This window comes from Rana temporaria, unplaced genomic scaffold (genome assembly GCF_905171775.1).
Source record: "Rana temporaria unplaced genomic scaffold, aRanTem1.1, whole genome shotgun sequence".
NCBI lineage: Eukaryota > Metazoa > Chordata > Amphibia > Anura > Ranidae > Rana > Rana temporaria.
In genome coordinates this window covers 1-25558 of record NW_024404793.1, presented here as the reverse complement: position 1 = coordinate 25558, position 25558 = coordinate 1, and the positions used below count along the sequence as shown (strand labels likewise).

At 48.4% G+C, this 25558-nt stretch overlaps 1 protein-coding gene and 2 pseudogenes across 1 annotated transcript; all 3 read left to right on the top strand.

The window, feature by feature from the left end:
* The first annotated feature begins 16127 nt into the window (after positions 1 to 16127).
* LOC120923697 lies at positions 16128 to 16300 on the top strand (annotated as a pseudogene).
* A 6609-nt stretch (positions 16301 to 22909) lies between these two features.
* Positions 22910 to 23032, top strand: LOC120923698 (annotated as a pseudogene).
* Positions 23033 to 24352: 1320 nt separating this feature from the next.
* On the top strand, positions 24353 to 25469 carry LOC120923696 (olfactory receptor 998-like). Its single transcript, XM_040335012.1, has one exon. It carries the CDS (start codon positions 24353 to 24355, stop codon positions 25313 to 25315), a length of 963 nt encoding a protein of 320 aa, XP_040190946.1. The 3' UTR covers positions 25316 to 25469.
* The last annotated feature ends 89 nt before the right edge of the window (positions 25470 to 25558 follow it).

Sequence of the window (25558 nt, the reverse complement as noted above, 5' to 3'; positions counted from 1 at the left end):
ATAACAGAAGGGGGGGGCGAGTTCCACATTCTATATAACAGGAGGGGGGGCCGAGTTCTACATTCTATATAACAGAAGGGGGGGCCGAGTTCCACATTCTATATAACAGGAGGGGGGGCCGAGTTCCACATTCTATATAACAGAAGGGGGGCCGAGTTCTACATTCTATATAACAGGAGGGGGGGCCGAGTTCTACATTCTATATAACAGAAGGGGGGGGCCGAGTTCTACATTCTATATAACAGAAGGGGGGGGCCGAGTTCTACATTCTATATAACAGAAGGGGGGCCGAGTACTACATTCTATATAACAGAAGGGGGGCCGAGTTCCACATTCTATATAACAGGAGGGGGGGCCGAGTTCTACATTCTATATAACAGAAGGGGGGGGCCGAGTTCTACATTCTATATAACAGGAGGGGGGGGGGCCGAGTTCTACATTCTATATAACAGAAGGGGGGCAGAGTTCCACATTCTATATAACAGAAGGGGGGGGGCGAGTTCTACATTCTATATAACAGGAGGGGGGGGGGCCGAGTTCCACATTCTATATAACAGAAGGGGGGGCTGAGTTCTACATTCTATATAACAGGAGGGGGGGGGCCGAGTTCCACATTCTATATAACAGAAGGGGGGCCGAGTTCTACATTCTATATAACAGAAGGGGGGGGCCGAGTTCTACATTCTATATAACAGAAGGGGGGGGCGAGTTCTACATTCTATATAACAGAAGGGGGGGGCCGAGTTCTACATTCTATATAACAGAAGGGGGGGGCCGAGTTCTACATTCTATATAACAGAAGGGGGGGGGCCGAGTTCCACATTCTATATAACAGAAGGGGGGGCGAGTTCTACATTCTATATAACAGAAGGGGGGGGCCGAGTACTACATTCTATATAACAGAAGGGGGGGGCCGAGTTCTACATTCTATATAACAGAAGGGGGGGCCGAGTTCTACATTCTATATAACAGAAGGGGGGGGCCGAGTTCCACATTCTATATAACAGAAGGGGGGGCCGAGTTCCACATTCTATATAACAGAAGGGGGGGGCCGAGTTCTACATTCTATATAACAGAAGGGGGGGGCCGAGTTCCACATTCTATATAACAGAAGGGGGGCCGAGTTCTACATTCTATATAACAGAAGGGGGGGGCCGAGTTCTACATTCTATATAACAGAAGGGGGGGCCGAGTTCTACATTCTATATAACAGAAGGGGGGGGCCGAGTTCCACATTCTATATAACAGAAGGGGGGGCCGAGTTCCACATTCTATATAACAGAAGGGGGGGGCCGAGTTCTACATTCTATATAACAGAAGGGGGGGCCGAGTTCTACATTCTATATAACAGAAGGGGGGGGCCGAGTTCTACATTCTATATAACAGAAGGGGGGGCCGAGTTCTACATTCTATATAACAGAAGGGGGGGGCCGAGTTCTACATTCTATATAACAGAAGGGGGGGGCCGAGTTCTACATTCTATATAACAGAAGGGGGGGGCCGAGTTCTACATTCTATATAACAGAAGGGGGGGCCGAGTTCTACATTCTATATAACAGGAGGGGGGGGCCGAGTTCTACATTCTATATAACAGAAGGGGGGGCCGAGTTCTACATTCTATATAACAGAAGGGGGGGCCGAGTTCTACATTCTATATAACAGAAGGGGGGCAGAGTTCCACATTCTATATAACAGAAGGGGGGGCGCGAGTACTACATTCTATATAACAGGAGGGGGGGGCCGAGTTCTACATTCTATATAACAGAAGGGGGGGCCGAGTTCTACATTCTATATAACAGAAGGGGGGGGCCGAGTACTACATTCTATATAACAGAAGGGGGGGGGCGAGTTCCACATTCTATATAACAGAAGGGGGGGCTGAGTTCTACATTCTATATAACAGAAGGGGGGCAGAGTTCCACATTCTATATAACAGAAGGGGGGGCCGAGTACTACATTCTATATAACAGAAGGGGGGCAGAGTTCCACATTCTATATAACAGGAGGGGGGGGCCGAGTTCTACATTCTATATAACAGAAGGGGGGGCCGAGTACTACATTCTATATAACAGAAGGGGGGCAGAGTTCCACATTCTATATAACAGAAGGGGGGGCCGAGTACTACATTCTATATAACAGAAGGGGGGTGTTGCGGTACCTCTCTTCCCGAGCTCCAAAGTACACGAACCCGCTGTCGGGCGCCCCGATCGTACCACCGCTTCTGTCTCCCCTGGGCCGCCTGGAGATTTTCCCTTACCATCAGGGATAGTTTCTCCATGCGGTCCCGGAGTTCCAGGACATATGGTACTATGGGGGTCCCTTCTTGCTCTGTCTCCCCCTCCCAGTGTCCTCTAATGAGATCTAGGGGTCCTCGGACCCTTCTCCCATAGAGTAACTCAAAGGGGGAGAACCCAGTAGATTCCTGGGGCACCTCTCTGTATGCAAATAGCAGATGAGGCAGGAATCGCTCCCAGTCTCTGCAAGTGTCAGTAAAGGTCCTCAGCATCTGTTTGAGGGTACCATTAAATCGCTCGCAGAGGCCGTTGGTCTGTGGGTGATACGGTGAGCTAAGCAGCGGTTTAATGCCGCACACTTTCCACAGTTGCTGGGTGAGCACAGCGGTAAACTGAGTTCCCTGATCAGAGAGAATCTCCTGAGGGAACCCGACCCTAGTGAATATCTTAACCAGGGCATCAGCTACTGTCTCTGCCTCGATATTAGACAGCGCTACTGCCTCTGGGTAACGTGTGGCATAGTCCACCACGGTAAGAATGTACTTCTTACCGGAAGGGCTAGCCCTGGCCAGTGGACCTACAAGGTCAACGGCTATGCGGGAAAAGGGCTCCCCAATGATAGGCATCGACTGAAGCCTAGCTTTTGGGTGATCTCCCCGCTTTCCTACCCGTTGACAGGTGTCGCACGTGCTACAATACATCCGCACGTCTCGGTTCAAATTGGGCCAGAAAAAGTTTTGTGTGATCCTATGAGCTGTGCGGTGGGAGCCTAGATGGCCCGCTAACGGCACATCGTGCCCAATCCGTAAAATCTCCTGCCGGTACTTGGCAGGTACCACTAGCTGTCGCTTGTGCGGAGGGGTGCTCGGTTTTTGGGACGGTCTCGGGATCCTGTACAGCCTATCCCCCACCCACTCGTAGTGCTCCCCATCTACTCCTTCCTCCCCTGAGTCGGCCCTGGCCCTGTACGTTGCTAACGTCGGGTCTTCCCTAGTCTCCCTTCCGTACATCTCTGGGGTATCCCAGCCTAAAGGGGCCGGATCTAACATACACGTCGGGGTAGAGGGTCTTACCTGGGTCGCAGCAGCAGGTGGGCCGGCTTTGGTGGCACGGGTCTGGGCCCGGGTCGTGACAGCGTCTACTGCAGCGGGGCCCATGGGAGTATAGGCTGAAAGGAGGGGGGCCAAGTCATTGCCAAGGAGGACATCGGCGGGTAAGTCTTTCATAACCCCCACGTTCACTTGTCTAGCGCCCACTCCCGTTGACCTTGACACACTGTCTGTGGTGCTGCCTGTTATCTCGGTGGGCCGCCTGAACGGGGTCGGCCTCATGCAGAATACCCCAGCATTCCTCTTCCTCCACACAGTGAGTTGCGGGGAGAGGTGGTCGTGGATTGGCCCCTGGGGGTCTCTTCCAGGACTGACTTTGGTTGGCATTGTTCATCGGGCACTCCGGTCGCTTGTGTCCCAGCTGATTGCATAGGTAGCACCGACTGGGTTGGGAGTATTCCCGAGAGTTAAACCGGGGTGAGCGGGGATACTGGGTCGACGGAGGGGGTGCTGAGGGCCGATTCATAGGGGGTTGGTAAATAGTAGCTGCTGGCTTGTATTCCACCCTGGCGGGAGCCTTGGTGGCTGAATTGTCCAATTTTCGGGCATCCGTATACTCATCCGCCAGGCGAGCTGCTTCATGGAGAGTGGAGGGTTTACGGTCCCTTACCCACTCTCTGACCCCTGTTGGTAATTTGTCGAAGCAATGTTCCAACAGAAATATCTGTAGCACCTCCTCTCCGGACACAGCCTGGCACCCCGCCATCCAGTGTGCGGCGGTGCGGTGCACCTTACATGCCCATTCAACGTAGGAGTCCCCAGTCGTTTTTACAGTGTCCCGGAACCTCCTTCGGTATGCCTCGGGTGTAACGGCATACCGGGAGAGTAGAGCTTCCCTGACGGCCACATAATCCCCGATCTCCTCGTCAGGGATGGCCCGAAAAGCCTCACTGGCCCGGCCGGATAACTTGCCGGACAATATAGGGATCCAGTCCTCCAGGTGTACCTTGTGCAGGGCGCATTGCCGCTCAAAATCGGCAAGGTACCCATCGATCTCTCCTTCTGTCTCACTGAAGGCTTTAAATGCTGCAAACGGCACCTTCTTTCTTTCCCCCGTGTCTGCTGTGACTGGGGCTGCTGCAGTGCCGCTTTGGCGTAGCAGGTTGGCCTCCACAGCGGCTTGGACTTGGGCGATAATTTCCGCAGATGGGTTGGGACCATAATGGGCCAGCCTAATTCTTACCGCCCGGTCAAATCTCTCTTCTTCGGGGGTTCTGTCGTCTGGGCTGAGTCCATTGGTTCTCTCTGCTGCTGGTACTCCATCCATTTCCAGCAATAATGTGATAATGTCCCCCTTTTTGAGGTTACTGGCCTGTCCGCCTCTTTGCTCTAATAAATCCTTTAAGGTAGCTCTTCTCAGGTTTTGGTATTGCAATTCCATTTGGTCCTGGTTGTAGTGGTTTCTTTGGGCGCTGAGGTTCATCCCGTCGCTTGCCACCAGTTGTTGCGGTACCTCTCTTCCCGAGCTCCAAAGTACACCGTCCTTAGTGGCCAGTAACCCAATCCCCTCCAGTAACGAGACCAAGCTCCATTATGAGGGTAAAACACGAACTCATTTACTGTGGGCTACCCGCCCGTATTTATGCAGGTCTCCCACCTGGTGGACACTCCCCTAGGGGACCAGATGGGAGACTGAAATAACAGACATTAAAATCTATAACTTTATAACTGCCGAACATTTTATATTCATATAACGTATCCCCAGATAGCCTGGAACTGAGGGCATATTATTGGGGAATAGCGCCCAGATCCCATCCGCATAGACCGATCGCCTCGTGGTCGACATACGAATGGGCGACTTCATGTAAAACGGCAAAGCAGACGAACACAATATGTCCAGTATACGGATGGGTCCGTCACAGGGGGGCCGAGTTCTACATTCTATATAACAGAAGGGGGGGCCGAGTTCTACATTCTATATAACAGGAGGGGGGGGCGAGTTCCACATTCTATATAACAGGAGGGGGGGCCGAGTTCTACATTCTATATAACAGGAGGGGGGGGGCGAGTTCTACATTCTATATAACAGAAGGGGGAGGGCCGAGTACTACATTCTATATAACAGGAGGGGGGGGCCGAGTTCTACATTCTATATAACAGAAGGGGGGGCCGAGTTCTACATTCTATATAACAGAAGGGGGGGCGAGTTCTACATTCTATATAACAGAAGGTGGGGCCGAGTTCTACATTCTATATAACAGGAGGGGGGGGGGGCGAGTTCTACATTCTATATAACAGAAGGGGGGGCCGAGTTCTACATTCTATATAACAGAAGGGGGGGGCCGAGTTCTACATTCTATATAACAGAAGGGGGGGGCCGAGTTCTACATTCTATATAACAGGAGGGGGGGGCCGAGTTCTACATTCTATATAACAGGAGGGGGGGCCGAGTTCTACATTCTATATAACAGAAGGTAGGGCCGAGTTCTACATTCTATATAACAGGAGGGGGGGGGGCGAGTTCTACATTCTATATAACAGAAGGGGGGGCCGAGTTCTACATTCTATATAACAGAAGGGGGGGCCGAGTTCTACATTCTATATAACAGAAGGGGGGGGGCGAGTTCTACATTCTATATAACAGGAGGGGGGGGCCGAGTTCTACATTCTATATAACAGAAGGGGGGGCCGAGTACTACATTCTATATAACAGAAGGGGGGGCCGAGTTCCACATTCTATATAACAGAAGGGGAGGCCGAGTTCTACATTCTATATAACAGAAGGGGGGGCCGAGTTCTACATTCTATATAACAGAAGGGGGGGCCGAGTTCTACATTCTATATAACAGAAGGGGGGGGCCGAGTTCTACATTCTATATAACAGGAGGGGGGGGCCGAGTTCTACATTCTATATAACAGGAGGGGGGGCCGAGTTCTACATTCTATATAACAGAAGGTAGGGCCGAGTTCTACATTCTATATAACAGGAGGGGGGGGGGGCGAGTTCTACATTCTATATAACAGAAGGGGGGGCCGAGTTCTACATTCTATATAACAGAAGGGGGGGCCGAGTTCTACATTCTATATAACAGAAGGGGGGGGCCGAGTTCTACATTCTATATAACAGGAGGGGGGGGCCGAGTTCTACATTCTATATAACAGAAGGGGGGGCCGAGTACTATATTCTATATAACAGAAGGGGGGGCCGAGTTCCACATTCTATATAACAGAAGGGGGGGCCGAGTTCTACATTCTATATAACAGAAGGGGGGGCCGAGTACTACATTCTATATAACAGAAGGGGAGGGGGCGAGTTCTACATTGTATATAACAGAAGGGGGGGGGCGAGTTCTACATTCTATATAACAGAAGGGGGGGCTGAGTTCTACATTCTATATAACAGAAGGGGGGGGCCGAGTTCCACATTCTATATAACAGAAGGGGGGGCCGAGTTCTACATTCTATATAACAGAAGGGGGGGCCGAGTTCTACATTCTATATAACAGAAGGGGGGGCCGAGTTCCACATTCTATATAACAGAAGGGGGGGCCGAGTTCTACATTCTATATAACAGAAGGGGGGGGCCGAGTTCTACATTCTATATAACAGAAGGGGGGGGCCGAGTTCTACATTCTATATAACAGAAGGGGGGGGGCGAGTTCTACATTCTATATAACAGGAGGGGGGGGGCCGAGTTCTATATTCTATATAACAGAAGGGGGGGGGCCGAGTACTACATTCTATATAACAGAAGGGGGGGGCCGAGTTCCACATTCTATATAACAGAAGGGGGGGGCCGAGTTCCACATTCTATATAACAGAAGGGGGGGCCAAGTTCTACATTCTATATAACAGGAGGGGGGGGCCGAGTTCTACATTCTATATAACAGAAGGGGGGGGCCGAGTACTACATTCTATATAACAGAAGGGGGGGGCCGAGTTCCACATTCTATATAACAGAAGGGGGGGCCGAGTTCTACATTCTATATAACAGAAGGGGGGGGCCGAGTTCTACATTCTATATAACAGAAGGGGGGGGCCGAGTTCTACATTCTATATAACAGAAGGGGGGGGCCGAGTTCTACATTCTATATAACAGGAGGGGGGGGGCCGAGTTCTATATTCTATATAACAGAAGGGGGGGGGGGGCCGAGTACTACATTCTATATAACAGAAGGGGGGGGGCGAGTTCTACATTCTATATAACAGGAGGGGGGGGCCGAGTTCTACATTCTATATAACAAGAAGGGCAGATGATGGAATGATGTCATACGAGTCGGTGAAGAAGGGCAGATGATGGAATGAGGTCACATGAGTCAGTGAAGAAGGGCAGATGATGGAATGGGGTCACACGAGTCGGTTGAAGAAGGGCAGATGATAGTATATTATCATCTGAGTCGGTGAAGAAGGGCAGATGATGGAATGGGGTCATATGAGTCGATGAAGAAGGGCAGATGATGGAATGGGGTCATATGAGTCGATGAAAAAGGGCAGATGATGGAATGGGGTCATCTGAGTCGGTGAAGAAGGGCAGATGATGGAATGGGGTCATATGAGTCGATGAAGAAGGGCAGATGATGGAATGAGGTCATACGAGTCAGTAAAGAAGGGCAGATGATGGAATGAGGTCATACGAGTCAGTAAAGAAGGGCAGATGATGGAATGAGGTCATACGAGTCAGTAAAGAAGGGCAGATGATGGAATGGGGTCACACGAGTCAGTAAAGAAGGGCAGATGATGGAATGGGGTCAGTGAAGAAGGGCAGGTGATGGAATGAGGTCATACGAGTCAGTAAAGAAGGGCAGATGATGGAATGAGGTCATACGAGTCAGTAAAGAAGGGCAGGTGATGGAATGAGGTCATACGAGTCAGTAAAGAAGGGCAGATGATGGAATGAGGTCATACGAGTCAGTAAAGAAGGGCAGATGATGGAATGGGGTCACACGAGTCGGTGAAGAAGCGCAGATGATGGAATGATGTCATACGAGTCAGTGAAGAAGGGCAGATGTACCCACAAAGCATCACTAGCATCTAAATACCAGGAGGAGGGTATGAGATTTTGAGTAGATGGTATAGGACCCCGGTAGTCTTGAATCAGATCTTTCCATTGGTATCGAACCTTTGTTGGTGTTGTCAAAAAGAAGAGGGCACTTTGTTACCTATTTTTTGGGAGTGTGAAGGAGTAAAAGATTTCTGGAAAATGGTATCAGAAGTAGTTGAAGAAATAACTGAAGTAGCTCTTGGAGAGAATCTGGCGACATATTTGCTGTTTGACATTCCGATATCATTGGAAAAATATAAAAAATCTTTGGTAAGACATTTGCTTACAACAAAGCATGTATTCCGGTTCTCTGGAAAAGCACCATCTCACCAAGTAGACCACAATGGTTCGCAAAAATTACTGAAATTCAGCATATGGAAAATCTTACAATGGCCCTAAGGGAACAAGAGGACAAGTTTAGGGAAATCTGGGCCCCCTATATTAGATATAAGGAACGTGGGGAACGAGGTAGGGAGGAGGGGTAGGGGGAAAGAGGGAAAATATATTAATATTTTTTTTTCTCCTTTTTTTTTTTTTGCTTTTTGCTGGTTGGACATACAGCTTTGAAGCAGGGGGGTGGGCATAACAGGGGGAAGACCCCAGGGTATCGATACCCTAAACAGGGATGGAACACGCTAAGCGTTTAGTGAACGGGAAGTAGTAGAAAGGTGAGGTTAACCTTTATTTGTGTTTTGCTTAATTAGGAATAAGTAAATGTTGTTAAGAGAAAGGATACTCTCGATTAAGAAAACCTGAATTTTGGAAGAAATTTATGATGTATAAATGTGATGTGTTATTATCCTTGTGTAAGGAAAAGAAAAAATGGAAAAATAAAGAATTTATAAAAAAAAAAAAAAGAAGGGCAGATGATGGAATGAGGTCATACGAGTCGGTGAAGAAGGGCAGATGATGGATTGGGGTCACACGAGTAGGTGAAGAAGGGCAGATGATGGATTGGGGTCATACGAGTCGGTGAAGAAGGGCAGATGAAGGATTGGGGTCACACGAGTAGGTGAAGAAGGGCAGATGATGGATTGGGGTCACACGAGTTGGTGAAGAAGAGAAGATGGTGGATTGGGGTCACATGAGTCGGTGAAGAAGGGCAGATGGTGGATTGGGGTCACATGAGTCGGTGAAGAAGGGCAGATGATGGATTGGGGTCAAACGAGTCGGTGAAGAAGGGCAGGTGATGGAATGAGGTCACACGAGTCGGTGAAGAAGGGCAAATGATGGAATGGGGTCACACAGGTCGGTGAAGAAGGGCAGATGATGGAATGAGGTCACACGAGTCGGTGAAGAAGGGCAGATGATGGATTGGGGTCACACGAGTCGGTGAAGAAGGGCAGATGATTGATTGGGGTCACACGAGTCAGTGAAGAAGGGCAGATGATGGAATGAGGTCATACGAGTCAGTGAAGAAGGGCAGATGATGGAATGAGGTCACACGTGTCGGTGAAAAAGGGCAGATGATGGATTGGGGTCACATGAATCAGTGAAGAAGGGCAGATGATGGATTGGGGTCACACGAGTCGGTGAAGAAGGGCAGATGATGAAATGAGGTCACACGAGTCAGTAAAGAAGGGCAGATGATGGAATGAGGTCACACGAGTCAGTGAAGAAGGGCAGATGATGGAATGATGTCAGTGAAGAAGGGCAGATGATGGAATGATGTCAGTGAAGAAGGGCAGATGATGGAATGGGGTCAGTGAAGAAGGGCAGATGATGGAATGAGGTCACATGAGTCAGTGAAGAAGGGCAGATGATGGAATGATGTCAGTGAAGAAGGGCAGATGATGGAATGGGGTCACACGAGTCAGTGAAGAAGGGCAGATGATGGAATTGGGTCACACGAGTCGGTGAAGAAGGGCAGATGATGGAATGAGGTCACAGGAGTCGGTGAAGAAGGGCAGATAATAAAATGAGGGAACACAAGTCGGTGAAGAAGGGCAGATGATGGAATGAGGTCACACGAGTCGGTGAAGAAGGGCAGATGATGGAATGAGGTCACACGAGTCAGTAACGAAGGGAAGATGATGGGATGGGGGTCACATGAGTCAGTAATGAAGGGCAGATGATGGAATGGGGGTCACATGAGTCAGTGAAGAATGGCAGATGATGGAATGGGGTCACATGAGTCAGTGAAGAAGGGTAGATGATGGAATGGGGTCACACGAGTCAGTGAAGAAAGGCAGATGATGGAATGAAGCCGGTGTTGGCTGCAGGAAAAGTCTTGCCTTCCTCCCTTCCCTCCCAATAGACTTGCTAACTGGATGAAGATGGAACCCCTGCACTCATATGGCATTCCACACCAGGCTCCACTCACAGCTGGGCTCAGCTCTGCTCTACTTCCCGGTCACTATGGAAGCACATTTTGGGGCAAACCTTGGCACAAGATAAGCCCAAGTCTCCCAGAGTCTCTTTTACTGGTTCCCACAATAAAATCTTGAACTTTCACACGTCACACATTCTTATTTATTAATTTGGATTTGTGTAGGGAACAAGACTACCAGGACCACCATAATCACCATGACCAGCAGAAGCAGCAAGACCCCCTATGACCACCATAAACAGCATGACCAGCAGAAGCAGCAAGACCACCATGGTCACCAGGACCAGCATGACCACCATGACCAACATTACTACCAAGACCCCCCATGACCACCAGGGCCAGCATCATAACCAGGACCCCAAATTACATCATTTTCTGAATTCCCCATAAAATTGCTTCCTGAGCCCCTGAATCAAAATGAGCCCTGAGTACCATCAAGGGTCAAATATCAGCTCTATCAGTCTTTTCTCAGAGACCGCTGGTATCTCATTCCCTAGTTCAGGCTTTCATTCAGGGGGTACTGCGGCACAATCCGCCAGTCAAGTCTTCCTTGTGCCCATGGGACTTGAACTTAGTATTATCAGTCTTGCAAAAGCAACCTTTTGAACCTATCCGCCATATTCATCTGATTCTTTTAAACAGGAAATTGGACTTTTTGATTGCTCTCTTGTGCTAGAAGAGTATCAGAATTAGCAGCTCTTTCTTGTAAAGAGCCTTATTTAATTTGTCACAAAGACAAAATTGTTCTACACCCTCATCCTACCTTTCAAAGGTGGTGACCGCGTTTCATTTAAATCAAGACATTGTTTTGCCTTCCTTTTTTCCGGATCCGCGGAGAGCGGGGTGAAAGGCTAGAGTTCCCCCATAATATCAATGCATTATAAGGCTTGCTAGAGTTCCCCCATAGTAATTAATGCTTGTATGAAGATGTATCCTTGAGCTTCTAGGATTAGTTACACAAAAGCTAATAACCTTGCCAAATGTTATTATGTACTGGGCAAAGAACAATAACATAGATAAGGCGTGCTCTGGAAATGAGGTTTAGTCGGTCACACAGAGAATAGATTGCTATATTTTGCACACGCTGTATAAATTGTGACAAGTGGTACTTGTATAACCTAAATACTTAAATATAATTGGCTGAGACAAGGGTGTTCCTTTATTGTATGATTTGGTTAGGTGCAAGTACGCATGAGAAATAAAGGCCCAGATTCTCAAAGGGCTTACGACGGTGCAACGCCATGTACGCCGTCGTAAGTCCTAATCTGGGCCGTCGTATCTATGCGACTTATTCTTAGCATAGATAACCATTAGATCCGACAGGCGTAAGGCTCTTACGCCGTCGGATCTTAAATGCAATTTATTTTTTGTCCGCTAGGTGTCGCCTCTGTCGTTTTCCCCGTCGAGTATGCAAATTAGCTAGATACGCGAATTCCCGAACGTACGCGCGGCCGACGCAGTAAAGTTACAATGTTTACGTTAGGCTTGTCCCGGCGTAAGGTTGCCCCTGGGTATATGAGGCGCAATCAATGTTAAGTATGGCCGTAGTTTCCATGTCGACATTTAAAAATTTACGTTGTTTGCGTAAGTCGTCCGTGAATGGGGCTGGACGCCATTTACGTTCACGTCGAAACCAATGATGTCCTTGCGACGTCATTTGAAGCAATGCACCCTGGGATATTTTACGGACGGCGAATGCGCAGTACGTTCGGCACGGGAACGCGCTTAATTTAAATACTGCACACCCCCTACCCGCCTAATTTGAATTAGGCGGGCTTGCGCCAGGTGATTTACGCTACGCCGCTGCAACTTTACACGCAAGTGCTTTGTGAATAAAGCACTTGCCTGTAAAACTTGCGGTGGCGTAACGTAAATGAGATACGTTACGCCCGCACAGTTTTGCGCGATTCTACGAGAATCTGGGCCAAAGTCTTGTTTTTACACACCAAGGGCCAGATTCACAAAGAAGCGCCTATCTTTAGGCGGGCGTAGCGTATCTCAGATACACTACGCCGCCATAACTTAAAGCGGCAGGTCCCGTATTCAGAAAGAACTTGCGCTCTAAGTTATGGCGGCGTAGTGTAAATGGGCCGGCGTAAGCCCGCCTAATTCAAACTTGGCTGGTAGGGGGCGTGTTGTATGTAAATGATTCGTGACCCCACGTAAATGATGCACTTAACGAACGGCACATGCGCACGCATGCTCAGTATCACGTCGAATTTTCAAAGTAAATTACGCCCGCTCAATGCTTAGTCGTGAACGTAACCTACGCCCAGCCCTATTCACAGACGACTTACGCAAACGACGTAAAATACGACGCTGTTCGGACGTTTCCGACGTCCATACCTAACATGACTTACCCCTGCTCTATGAGGGGTAACTTTACGCCGGTCAGACGCCTTACGTAAACGACGTGTCTTGATACGCCGGGCGCACGTGCGTTCGTGAATCGGCGTATATAGCTCATTTGCATATTCAACGCGGAAATCAACGGAAGCACCACCTAGCGGCCATCGTAAATATGCACCCCAAGATACGACGGCGTAGGAGACTTTCGCCACTCGTATCATGCCCAAATCTATGCGTAACTGATTCTATGAATCAGGCGCATAGATACGACGGCTCGGATTCAGACTTACGACGGCGTACGTGGAGATACGCCGTCGTAAGTCCGTTGTGAATCCGGGCCCATATGTCCGTGTGGGTGTTTTTTGACTTGCTGATGCATGAGAGAGCTTCATACATCCAGATGGTCCTAAAAGCCCGGGTCTAGTTGAACCAGCAACCTTACATGGGGTAAAAGTTATTGCACTCTCTAGATGTAGTGAGAGCAGTAAAAGTTTATCTGCAGGCAACCGCTCAGATACGTAAAACAGATATTTTGTTTATTGTGCCAGATGGTCCCAAGAAGGGCCAGCTGGCATCAAAATCCACCATTGCTAGGTGGATTTGACAAGTAATTATTCAAGCTTATGGTTTAAGGTTCCTCTTTTTCCTGTTAAGGCGCACCCGACCAGGGCAATAAGTGCTTCATGGGCAGAGCATCACCAGGCTTCGATGGCTCAGATCTGAAAAGCTGCAACTTGGTCTTCAGTCCATACATTTACCAAATTCTATCAAATAGATGTAAGAGGACATGAGGATTCTGCCTTCGGGCGCAGTGTACTGCAGACAACGGTCTACGGCTTCTTGTCCATTGGCGGCCTGATTGATCTGCATCTCCCACCCTTCATATTGAGCATTGCTCTGGGACGTCCCACTATGTAATGATTAAGGCTCTGTGTCCCGTGGTGTACGATAAAGAAAGTAGGATTTTTAATAACGACTTATCTGTAAAATCCTATTCTTGGAGTAAACCATGGGACACAGAGGTCCCCCCTTCTATGGGATGCTTACTGCTTTGCTACAAAAACTTCCTGTATGGGAGGGGTTATATGGATGGGGAACTTGTTCTCATTGGTTGTGCCAGTGTCCAATCACCTCTGGTGACCCATACAACCCACTATGTAATGACTAAGGCTCTGTTTCCCGTGGTGTACTCCAAGAATAGGATTTTACAGGTAAGCTTTTATTAAAAATCCTACTTTTGTCTATAACCCCCCCGCCCCCCCCCCCGCCCTGCCCCCCCCCCACACACACACACATCTCTCTGTGAAATTCCATCGCCCAGATCAGGTTAGTAGAAACCTTTTTTTTTATTTTAGGGAATACAACCGCTTGGATCATAAAGGAAAGAAATAAAAAACTGACCGGGGTTGTAGGGTTCTAGGTTTGGTGCCAACCCAACTCTGCAATGACCCATTTCCAGCTCTTATCAGAATAAGAAAATAACGGTTTGTATTATACCGATTGTACATAGATTGTACATAGATTGTACATAGTTCCAATATGTAGTAGAACATTTTAGATGCTATAATAAATTATTATTATAAAAACTATAATCATGATAATAATTATTATCTGAGGTCATCTTATTGTTGTTTTTTCCTTTCTTATACAATGTATGATGTCATCTTTCAGTACTTAGATCCAGCCTAAAATTCTTTTAGTTAAACTACTTTTAATTTATTTTAGAACTACAATTTAATATTGTTACCACACACGTGATCTTTTCTTTCGCTGCCATCAATATACTTTTGTATGCTAATTGTTAAAATGTAAGAAGAAAATAAGGATTTGTATCTCATGATGAGCCGTCCCTCGGGGGGCACAACTATTATTGTACATCCTCATTATATTCTCACACTCGGGATTTACCAACAAGAAGATTTACAATCTCCCGGCGGATGGAAAATCTTCATAAAATCAGCCGCAGACCTCCGTCTGTCTGCAACGCATTCAGCGCCACCGCTTGACGAACGTTCCCCAGACAAAGATCAATCTTCTTCCTTCTCCAATCTCTACTGAAATCTTTCTTTCTGCTTAGAAAATAAATGATCAGGAAACAGAAATCTTTTATTTTATTGATGTTTTTACTAAAGAAACTCATTTGGGGTGGAAAACACGCATTCTAAAGTCTCTGTGTGTCAAACTAAATAGGAGCAAATTAGGGGACAGCGCGATCACCCCATAACAGGAAGTGCCTGAACAACCTTCATGGCAGGATCACCAGGTAATAAAAGATGCAGATTTCTGATTGGCTTGGAGATTAGGAAGGAGCAGATTGGATCATCACTGTGGGTTTAGGATGGTGTAGAAAAAATAAATATTTTTCTGGACCGCCGCACTCCACACAATCGTTGCCTTTATTGGTAAAACGAAAAACAGCACTACAAGCCACAGCAAACTGGACAGCCAACGCGTTTCACACTATTCCTAGGGCTAGATTCAGCAAAGAATTACGCCAGCGTATCCATAGATACGCCGCATAAATTCAAAGCTGCGCCGGCGTATCTACTTTCTGTATTCAGAAAACAAGATACGCCGACATTAGCCTAAGATCCGACTGGCGTAATTCTATTACGCCGTCATATCTTAGGGTGCATTCTCACGCTGGCCACTAGGTGGCGCTTTCGTTGTTTTCGGCGTAGAATATGCAAATTACCTAGTTACGTCGATTCACATGTGTACGTGCGCCCGGCGTTTGTTTTTTACGTCGTTTGCGTAAGGCTTTTTCGGTGTAACGTTGTGGCTGCTTCTATGAGGCGCACTCAATGTTAAGTATGGACGTCATTCCCGCTTCGAGTTTTGAATTTTTTACGTCATTTGCGTCAACACACATTAACATAAAACACGCCCCCCCCTTACACATTTGAATTACGCGCACTTACGCCGGCCCCATTTACGCTACGCCGCCGCAACTTACGGAGCAAGTGCTTTGTGAATACTGCACTTGCTCCTGTAAGTTGCGGCGGCGTAGCTTAAATACGATACGCTGCGCCGCCGTTAGATTGCGCGCCCCTACCTGAATCTAGCCCCTAGTGTTTAATCATAGCTATGAATGAGTGAATGAGTGAATTCATAGCTATGAATCAATACTTACCTGGCAGGGGAGACACCATGATCATGAAGGTGGTTCTCCCAGGGCGAGGCTCGGCCATTGCCACCGTGCTGATCGTGGTTGTCTTCCCTGCCGCTTCTCGGCCTTTTGGCTAGGATCGAGTGTGGTATCTGTTCTTATCAGTTGTCAGCGGAGCGCTGAAGCACCTCCTACATGGGGAGGGTGGATGCAATCCAATGACGTCATTGCACCTGGAAGGATGGTTTCAGCAGGGACTACGCTGTGCTGCCCGACAGTTACTGGGGGCCGGCCCATGGTTGAGTCTGAGCCATCCGGAAGGGTGCTCCTGGTGAGGATGGGTGCTGTGCTTGGTCTTGGTCTTTTTGCCGAGTTCTAGTCTGGCCTTCTGGCTGGCTGGTGTAAGTGCTATCTCTGTCAGCGATCCGGTAGGAGGAGCTGGTAATGCCCTGGGATAGGACGGGGTAGGACCATGCAAATCCGCCGGGTTGGCTGGCAGGGGTGTAGGGCTGCACTGGCCGGTCGGGGGGTCGGATATGGAAGGAAAAGCCTATGGTGCATGTGCCCCTGGAGTGGCAGTCCAGGGGTATCTGAAGATCACTGTGTGTGAGGGACACATTGATTTAAGATACCACGGTCACTGCACCAGATACACGCTTTTTTTAGCACCTGCCTCCTGGGCCGGGCCTTTTGGCTAGGACCGGAGGAATTTTTTATTCCTGGCCGGAGGGCCTGGTCATTGTTTCACCACAATGGCCACTTCTTTCACTCTCCTCTCCACTATCCCTTCCCCCACTTTATTTTATTTAAGCCTGTGTTTGTCACGTTTTTGTCTTATTTTTGTTTGTGCACGTTTTGTGTCACTGTGAGATTAGTAGGGTGCGGGTCCTCGGGCCAGAACGTCTTGGGAGTGGGTGGACATGGCCTTCTGGCTTAGTTCGCCTGCTCTCATGGGGTCTCCCTTCGGGGGAGCCCCACCTAGTACTGGGAGGGTTCTGTTTCGGCAGTCCCTCCGAGGAAGTTGGGTCCGTGTCGGCTTCGGTTGCTCGGACCACAGTACCTCAGTCCCCGTCTGGAGCCTAACGCCCCGGGGGATCAGGGTTTGGGTCCCTCTTCACAGGAGGACCACTTGACGTTGCACCCGACACTCTTTATGTGTGTGCACATTTTTTCTGCACCGGGTGGAGTTTTTGGGTGTGTTACACACGCCACGGGCATTTAAAAAGAAAAAGCTATGAATGAGTGTCCCTAATTCCATTCTAAGACTAGAAGAGCCAGGACAGGACTTACCTTCCGAGTGTCCCTAATTCCATTCTAAGACTAGAAGAGCCAGGACAGGACTTACCTTCCGAGTGTCCCCAATTCCATTCTAAGACTAGAAGAGCCAGGACAGGACTTACCTGCCGAGTGTCCCTAATTCCTACTAAGACTAGAAGAGCCAGGACAGGACTTACCTTCCGAGTGTCCCCAATTCCATTCTAAGACTAGAAGAGCCAGGACAGGACCTACCTTCCGAGTGTCCCTAATTCCTACTAAGACTAGAAGAGCCAGGACAGGACTTACCTTCAGAGTGTCCCCAATTCCATTCTAAGACTAGAAGAGCCAGGACAGGACCTACCTTCCGAGTGTCCCCAATTCCATTCTAAGACTAGAAGAGCCAGGACAGGACTTACCTTCCGAGTGTCCCCAATTCCATTCTAAGAATAGAAGAGTCAGGACAGGACTTATCTTCCGAGTGTCCCTAATTCCATTCTAAGAATAGAAGAGCCAGGACAGGACTTACCTTCCGAGTGTCCCCAATTCCATTCTAAGACTAGAAGAGCCAGGACAGGACTTACCTTCCGAGTGGCCCTAATTCCATTCTAAGACTAGAAGAGCCAGGACAGGACTTACCTTCCGAGTGTCCCCAATTCCATTCTAAGACTAGAAGAGCCAGGACAGGACTTACCTGCCGAGTGTCCCTAATTCCTACTAAGACTAGAAGAGCCAGGACAGGACTTACCTTCCGAGTGTCCCCAATTCCATTCTAAGACTAGAAGAGCCAGGACAGGACCTACCTTCCGAGTGTCCCCAATTCCATTCTAAGACTAGAAGAGCCAGGACAGGACTTACCTTCCGAGTGTCCCCAATTCCATTCTAAGAATAGAAGAGCCAGGACAGGACTTATCTTCCGAGTGTCCCTAATTCCATTCTAAGAATAGAAGAGCCAGGACAGGACTTACCTTCCGAGTGTCCCCAATTCCATTCTAAGACTAGAAGAGCCAGGACAGGACTTACCTTCCGAGTGGCCCTAATTCCATTCTAAGACTAGAAGAGCCAGGACAGGACTTACCTTCCGAGTGTCCCTAATTCCATTCTAAGACTAGAAGAGCCAGGACAGGACTTACCTTCCGAGTGTCCCCAATTCCTACTAAGACTAGAAGAGCCAGGACAGGACTTAGCTGCCGAGTGTCCCCAATTCCATTCTAAGACTAGAAGAGCCAGGACAGGACTTACCTTCCGAGTGTCCCTAATTCCTACTAAGACTAGAAGAGTCAGGACAGGACTTACCTTCCGAGTGTCCCCAATTCCATTCTAAGACTAGAAGAGCCAGGACAGGACTTACCTGCCGAGTGTCCCTAATTCCATTCTAAGACTAGAAGAGCCAGGACAGGACTTACCTTCCGAGTGTCCCTAATTCCATTCTAAGACTAGAAGAGCCAGGACAGGACTTACCTTCCGAGTGGCCCTAATTCCATTCTAAGACTAGAAGAGCCAGGACAGGACTTACCTGCCGAGTGTCCCTAATTCCATTCTAAGACTAGAAGAGCCAGGACAGGACTTACCTGCCGAGTGTCCCTAATTAAATTCTAAGGGCCAGATTCACAAAGAGATACTCCGGTGTATTATCTCCTGATATCTCCTGATCCCCCATCGTATCTCTGACTTACACTGGTCCTATCTATGCGCCTGGTTCATAGAATCAGATACGCATAGATAGGGCTAAGATCTGACTGTGTTACAATGTGTTACACTGTCGGATCTTTTTTTCAATTTAAAAATGGCGCCGGGGGCGTTCCCGCTGATTTACGATAAATAATATGTAAATCAGCGAGATACGCAAATTCATGAACGTACGCGGACCCGTCGCATTGTTTTTACGTCGTTTCCGTAGCGGTTTTCCGTCGTATACTTACCCTTTCTTTTATCAGGCGCAGCCAATGTTAAGTATAGCCGGCGTTCCCGCGTCGAATTTGAATTTTCCTACGTCGTTTGCGTACGCCGATTCACGAACACGCGCGTCGCAAGTCCCGCTCACGTCGAAACCACTGACGTCCTATTGACATCAGTGGGAGCAATGCACGCCGGGAAATTCCCCGGACGACGCATGCGCATTTAAATCGGCGCGGGAACGCGCCTGATTTAAATATGACACTCCCCTAGCCGAGGAATTTGAATTCCGCTGGGGGATTTAGGATCCGCCGTCGCAAGTTTGGAGAATGTTTGTGAATTAGCCACTTGCCTCCTAAACTTGCGGGAGCGGATCTTAATTCACGTAGATCGAGCGGATCTATAGATCCGCTGAGCTACGTGAATCTGGCCCTAAGAATAGAAGAGCCAGGACAAGACTTACCTTCCGAGTGGCCCTAATTCCATTCTAAGAATAGAAGAGCCAGGACAAGACTTACCTTCCGAGTGTCCCTAATTCCATTCTAAGACTAGAAGAGCCAGGACAGGACTTACCTTCCGAGTGGCCCTAATTCCATTCTAAGACTAGAAGAGCCAGGACAGGACTTACCTTCCGAGTGTCCCTAATTCCTACTAAGCCTAGAAAAGCCAGGACAGGACTTACCTTCCGAGTGTCCCTAATTCCATTCTAAGACTAGAAGAGCCAGGACAGGACTTACATTCCGAGTGTCCCTAATTCCATTCTAAGACTAGAAGAGCCAGGACAGGACTTACCTTCCGAGTGTCCCTAATTCCTACTAAGACTAGAAGAGCCAGGACAGGACTTACCTTCCGAGTGGCCCTAATTCCATTCTAAGACTAGAAGAGCCAGGACAGGACTTACCTGCCGAGTGTCCCTAATTCCATTCTAAGACTAGAAGAGCCAGGACAGGACTTACCTGCCGAGTGTCCCTAATTCCATTCTAAGACTAGAAGAGCCAGGACAGGACTTACCTTCCGAGTGTCCCTAATTTCATTCTAAGAATAGAAGAGCCAGGACAGGACTTACCTGCCCAGTGTCCCTAATTCCATTCTAAGACTAGAAGAGCCAGGACAGGACTTACCTTCCGAGTGTCCCTAATTCCATTCTATGAATAGAAGAGCCAGGACAGGACTTACCTTCCGAGTGTCCCTAATTCCATTCGAAGACTAGAAGAGCCAGGACAGGACTTACCTGCCGAGTGTCCCTAATTCCATTCTACGAATAGAAGAGCCAGGACAGGACTTACCTTCCTAGTGGCCCTAATTCCATTCTAAGACTAGAAGAGCCAGGACAGGACTTACCTGCCCTGTGTCCCTAATTCCATTCTAAGAATAGAAGAGCCAGGACAGGACTTACCTTTCGAGTGTCCCTAATTCCATTCTAAGACTAGAAGAGCCAGGACAGGACTTACCTTCCGAGTGTCCCTAATTCCATTCTAAGACAAGAAGAGCCAGGACAGGACTTACCTGCCGAGTGTCCCCAATTCCATTCTAAGACTAGAAGATCATTAGATTTAGGCAAAATGCTTTGGAGTCACCAGGAAGATGAGATGAAGGCGTCTTCTGTAGGGGGGAGTTGGGGGGTGTCTTCTGAGGGGGGGTGTCTTCTGTGGAGGGGGAGTGGAGTGTGTCTTCTATGGGGGGGAGTGGGGGGTGTCTTCTGTGGAGGGGGGGAGTTGGGGGTTGTCTTCTGTAGGGGGGGAGTTGGGGGTTGTCTTCTGTGGGGGGGAGTGGGGGTGTCTTCTGTGGAGGGGGGGGAGTGGGGGGTGTCTTTTGTGGGGGGGTGTCTTCTGTGGGAAGGGAGTGGGGGGTGTCTTCTGTGGAGGGGGGAGTGGGGTGTGTCTTCTGTGGAGGGGGGAGTGGAGTGTGTCTTCTATGGGGGGGAGTGGGGGGTGTCTTCTGTGGAGGGGGGAGTGGGGGGTGTCTTCTGTGGGGGGAGAGGGGTGTGTCTTCTGTGGAGGGGGGAGTGGAGTGTGTCTTCTGTGGGGGGGAGAGGGGTGTGTCTTCTGTGGAGGGGGGAGTGGGGGGTGTCTTCTGTGGGGGAGAGGGGTGTGTCTTCTATGGGAGGGAGTGGGGGGTGTCTTCTGTGGAGGGGGGGAGTGGGGGTGTCTTCTGTGGGGGGGAGAGGGGTGTGTCTTCTGTGGAGGGGGGAGTGGGGGTGTCTTCTGTGGAGGGGTGGAGTGGGGGGTGTCTTCTGTGGAGGGGGGAGTGGGGGTGTCTTCTGTGGAGGGGGGGAGTGGTGGGTGTCTTCTGTGGGGGGGGAGGGTGTGTCTTCTGTGGAGGGGGGAGTGGGGGGGTGTCTTCTCTGGAGGGGGGGAGTGGGGGTGTCTCCTGGTCTGGGGGGGGGGACTTATTATGGGAGATCTGAGGTTGTGCGGTGTAAACAGACAGTTGACATTGTTATTTTAAGTTTTCTTTTCACAGAAAGAAATCACAGAGAGAAATATGAAATAAAAGCATTATAAATGGTGAATAATGATCGAGGATAATAAAAAGGGAAACATTGAATGAGATAAATTAAACTTCCCCAAACACCCCCCAAAAAATAGTCCAAATAAAAGTCCATTTTTTTTTCCGGCCCAGTCATTGAAATGGAGATTTTCTGCTTTCCCTGAATCTGAGGATCTGTGATCCGGCGACTGAAACTTCTCCCTCTCCCTCGGCAGCCTCGCTCCCATTGATAAGAGGTAAGTCAGAGAGATGAAGGTATGTAGTCTGGGCTAAAGCCCTGTGACAGACCTGCTGAGAATGGCTCCAGCTGTCTCCTTAGAATTAATGGTATCTATCACTCAATGATTCACAATCTCGCGGCGCCCCAATCTAAAATGTAAAAATCTCGCCATGATGGCGTCTCTTTGATGTGTTAGGAAGTCGATGAAATGTGAATCATGAGCACTTAGTTGTATCACCGACACAATTGTGGAATATATGGCTTTTCCATGTTATCGGAGCGTATTAAACATTGAGGGAGATTCTTTCTTGGGAAGATTCACTCCCGGAACTCAACAGATATTTATTGTAATGTGAATGGATGTATTTTCTTGTTACAATGGAATCTCTTTGTTTATTGTAAATTTAAGCTTTGTTTTTTATATCTGAAATCATTCATAAAATAAGATAAAAACCAAAAAGGAAACTACAGAACACAACGTCCGCACACGTGGGACACCCAACATTGGAGGTGATTTATACACACACAGGTACTGACTAGTATTCCAATGTTTCTCTTCCCCCTCACTCAGCCCATGTCACCCCAGTGCTGATGGAGAGGGCAATCCAGGATGCTGTGCAGGTGCCTGATGTCCTCCTTATCATCCAATAATGTCATTGGTTGCTGGTGGCTAGAACGGTGCATTGGGGCACACTGAGTGTCACAGGCTACACCCAATGCAACTTTTGGGTAATTTTCAGGCATTTGACCAAGGCATCCCCTGAAGAAACCTGAAGGCCCCCCATTGGGCCTGGGCACCCTGATGGGGAAAGGCTGGTCTATGCTGTTCACCTTTCTTCAAATGAAAGCTTCCTGGCTGTAATGTTGATTCATTTTAGTAAAGAAGGTAGGTGAGCATTTTTTCTGTGGTAGTTTTAAAAGCACAATGGGGTCTATTTATCGCTTCTCGGCCTTTAGGCTAAGATCAAGTGTAGTATCTGTTCTTATCAGTTGCCAGTAGGTGGTGCTATAGTACACAGCGAGGTGGAAAGGGATGGCGGTCGGCGGATGCTAAACCTGCTGGCGTGGAGGCGGAGGCCGTCTGATTTGGACGGAGAGGCATGCGGTCGAAGCTGGAGGGCTGGGCCCCTGGCCTGGATTTAATGCAGTTCCTAACCTGCCAGTTTCTCGAGAGGGAACGTCGACCTCACCCTACTGTTAAGGGGGGTCAGAATTGTGGCTAGTACCTCTCGGGTATAATTAGGTAGAGAGCGAAAGAGGGGGGTGACGTATTCTCTCCCTCTCTGAGCTTCCAGAGCTCTCGTTCCTTCCTGGTAGGGAAGGGGGCTGTGACTGTCCGGGCTGTGGGTCAGGGTCCGTTGAAAAGCCTATGGTGATGTGCCCCAGGAGTGGCAGTCCAGGGGTGCCATAATTGCGCTAGTCTTTTTACCGGTACTTTTGCTTTTTGGCACCTTGGTCACGTCACCATACCACCTTGTTTTACACCTGCCTCTAGGCCTGGGCCTTTTGGCTAGGACCAGAGGAATTTTTGATTCCTGGCCGGAGGGCCGGCCATCGTACTGCACGATGGTCACTTCTGCACTCTCCTCATCTTTCTTCTCCCCCACTTCCTTTTTATTTTACCCCTTGTCTGTTTATTTTTGTTTGGTGTCACGTTTGTCACAGTGTGATAAGTAGGGTGCGGGTCCTCGGGCCAGCCCTGAACGTCTTGGGAGTGGGTGGACATGGCCTTCTGGCTTAGTTCGCCTGCTCTCATGGGGTCTCCCTTCGGGGGAGCCCCACCTAGTACTGGGAGGGTTCTGTTTTGGCAGACCCTCCAAGGAATGGTGTCCGTCTTGGCTTTGGCTGCTCGGACCATGTGAGTACCTCAGTCCCTGTCAGGAGCCTAACGCCCCAGGGGATCAGGGTTAGGTCCTTCTTTATGGAGGACCAATAGACGTAGCACCCGTCTGCACTTTTTTGTCACACCTCTTTATGTGTGTGCACATTTTTTATGCACCGGGTGGAGTTTTTTGGGTGTGTTTTGCACGCCATAGGCTTTTCAAAAAAAATAAAAAATAGAAAATGGGGTCTATTTTTTCACAAAGATTCAGAACAACTTTTATTATTTTCCAAAAATTCCATCAGAAAAGTGTGTGAATCTTGGATAGAAGTTGTGTGAACCGTGTGAGATCTCACAATGTAACCATCCAGTCCTGCAGAGCATCGCAGATGTAAATCCAGGAGAGGCTCCAGCTGTGTCCTCTGCTCCAACCACAGGGGGCGCCCCTCCTGGCTCTTCATTAGTCTGGGGAGGTACTGACATGGAACACATACGTTTATGAGGTCTCATTTTTCAGCATGTAATTGTTATAAATGTATTCTCTTCTTCCTTCTCAGCCATGAATAATGAAACTCGGAATTTAAAGGCCGGTTTTTACCTTGTGGGAATTTCTGGGCGTCCTGAAGTTAAGATTTTTCTTTTTATTGTCTTCCTTTGTATTTATATAATTACATTATCTGGAAACCTCTTCATCATACTGCTCTATAAATTAAGTCCCGACCTCCAAAAGCCCATGTACTTCTTTCTGGCTAATTTTTCTGTTTTAGAAATTTTTTACATTTCATCAACTTCTCCCAAAATGTTGTCGGATCTTCTATCGGAGAGTCAGTGGATCCCTTTCTATGGATGTGCTGCTCAGTTGTTCTGCGTCTTCTTTTTGGCCGGCACTGAGTTCTACCTTCTTGCAGCCATGTCATATGACCGATATAACGCCATCTGTCATCCACTTTTATACTCCATCATTATGAAGAAGAGGACCTGCGTTCAGCTCATTGCCGGGTCATGGATTGTCGGAGCGTCAAACGCTCTCACTCACACCACCTTCACCTTCTCAGTCCCATTCTGCGATTCTCATAAACTTAACAGCTTCTTTTGTGATGTCCCCGTATTACTAAAGCTGGCCTGCAAGGACACGTGGCTCAATGAACTTATCGTCTTCATTGTTGGTGGAGGAATGGCTTCTGGTTCACTTATACCGACAGTTATCTCTTATGTCAAGATAATATCAACGATCCTGAAGATTAGCTCAATGTCCCGGAGGAAGAAAGCCTTCTCCACCTGTACTTCTCACCTGATCGTGGTCACAATCTTCTATGGATCAGTCGCCTTTATGTACTTGAGGCCCAGATCAAGGTATGGAAAGGATGAGGACAAGTTGGTTGCTGTGATGTACACGGTCATTGCTCCTCTGTTGAATCCATTTATTTACAGCCTTCGAAATAAGGAAGTAAAAACTTCTGTTAGGAAAATATTTTACCGGAGTTTGTCCGAGTTTGGCCGTATTAATGAGAAACGGGGATGAGTCTTTATAAGTAAATCATTGGCTCTATGGAGAACAAAAAGTCGTGCTCACTCCATTACCGATTACCATCATCTGTATTGTATTTCTGCCAAGGATTACAGAGGAAGTAAACCCTGGTGGGGTTTACTTCCCCTTTTTCCCCCTGCAAAATAAAAGCATAATGGACTAGTATACTAGCCCATTATCTGACAGATATCTGCAAACGAAGCCCGTGCTGTTCTGCTGGTGGCCGCATTCACCTTC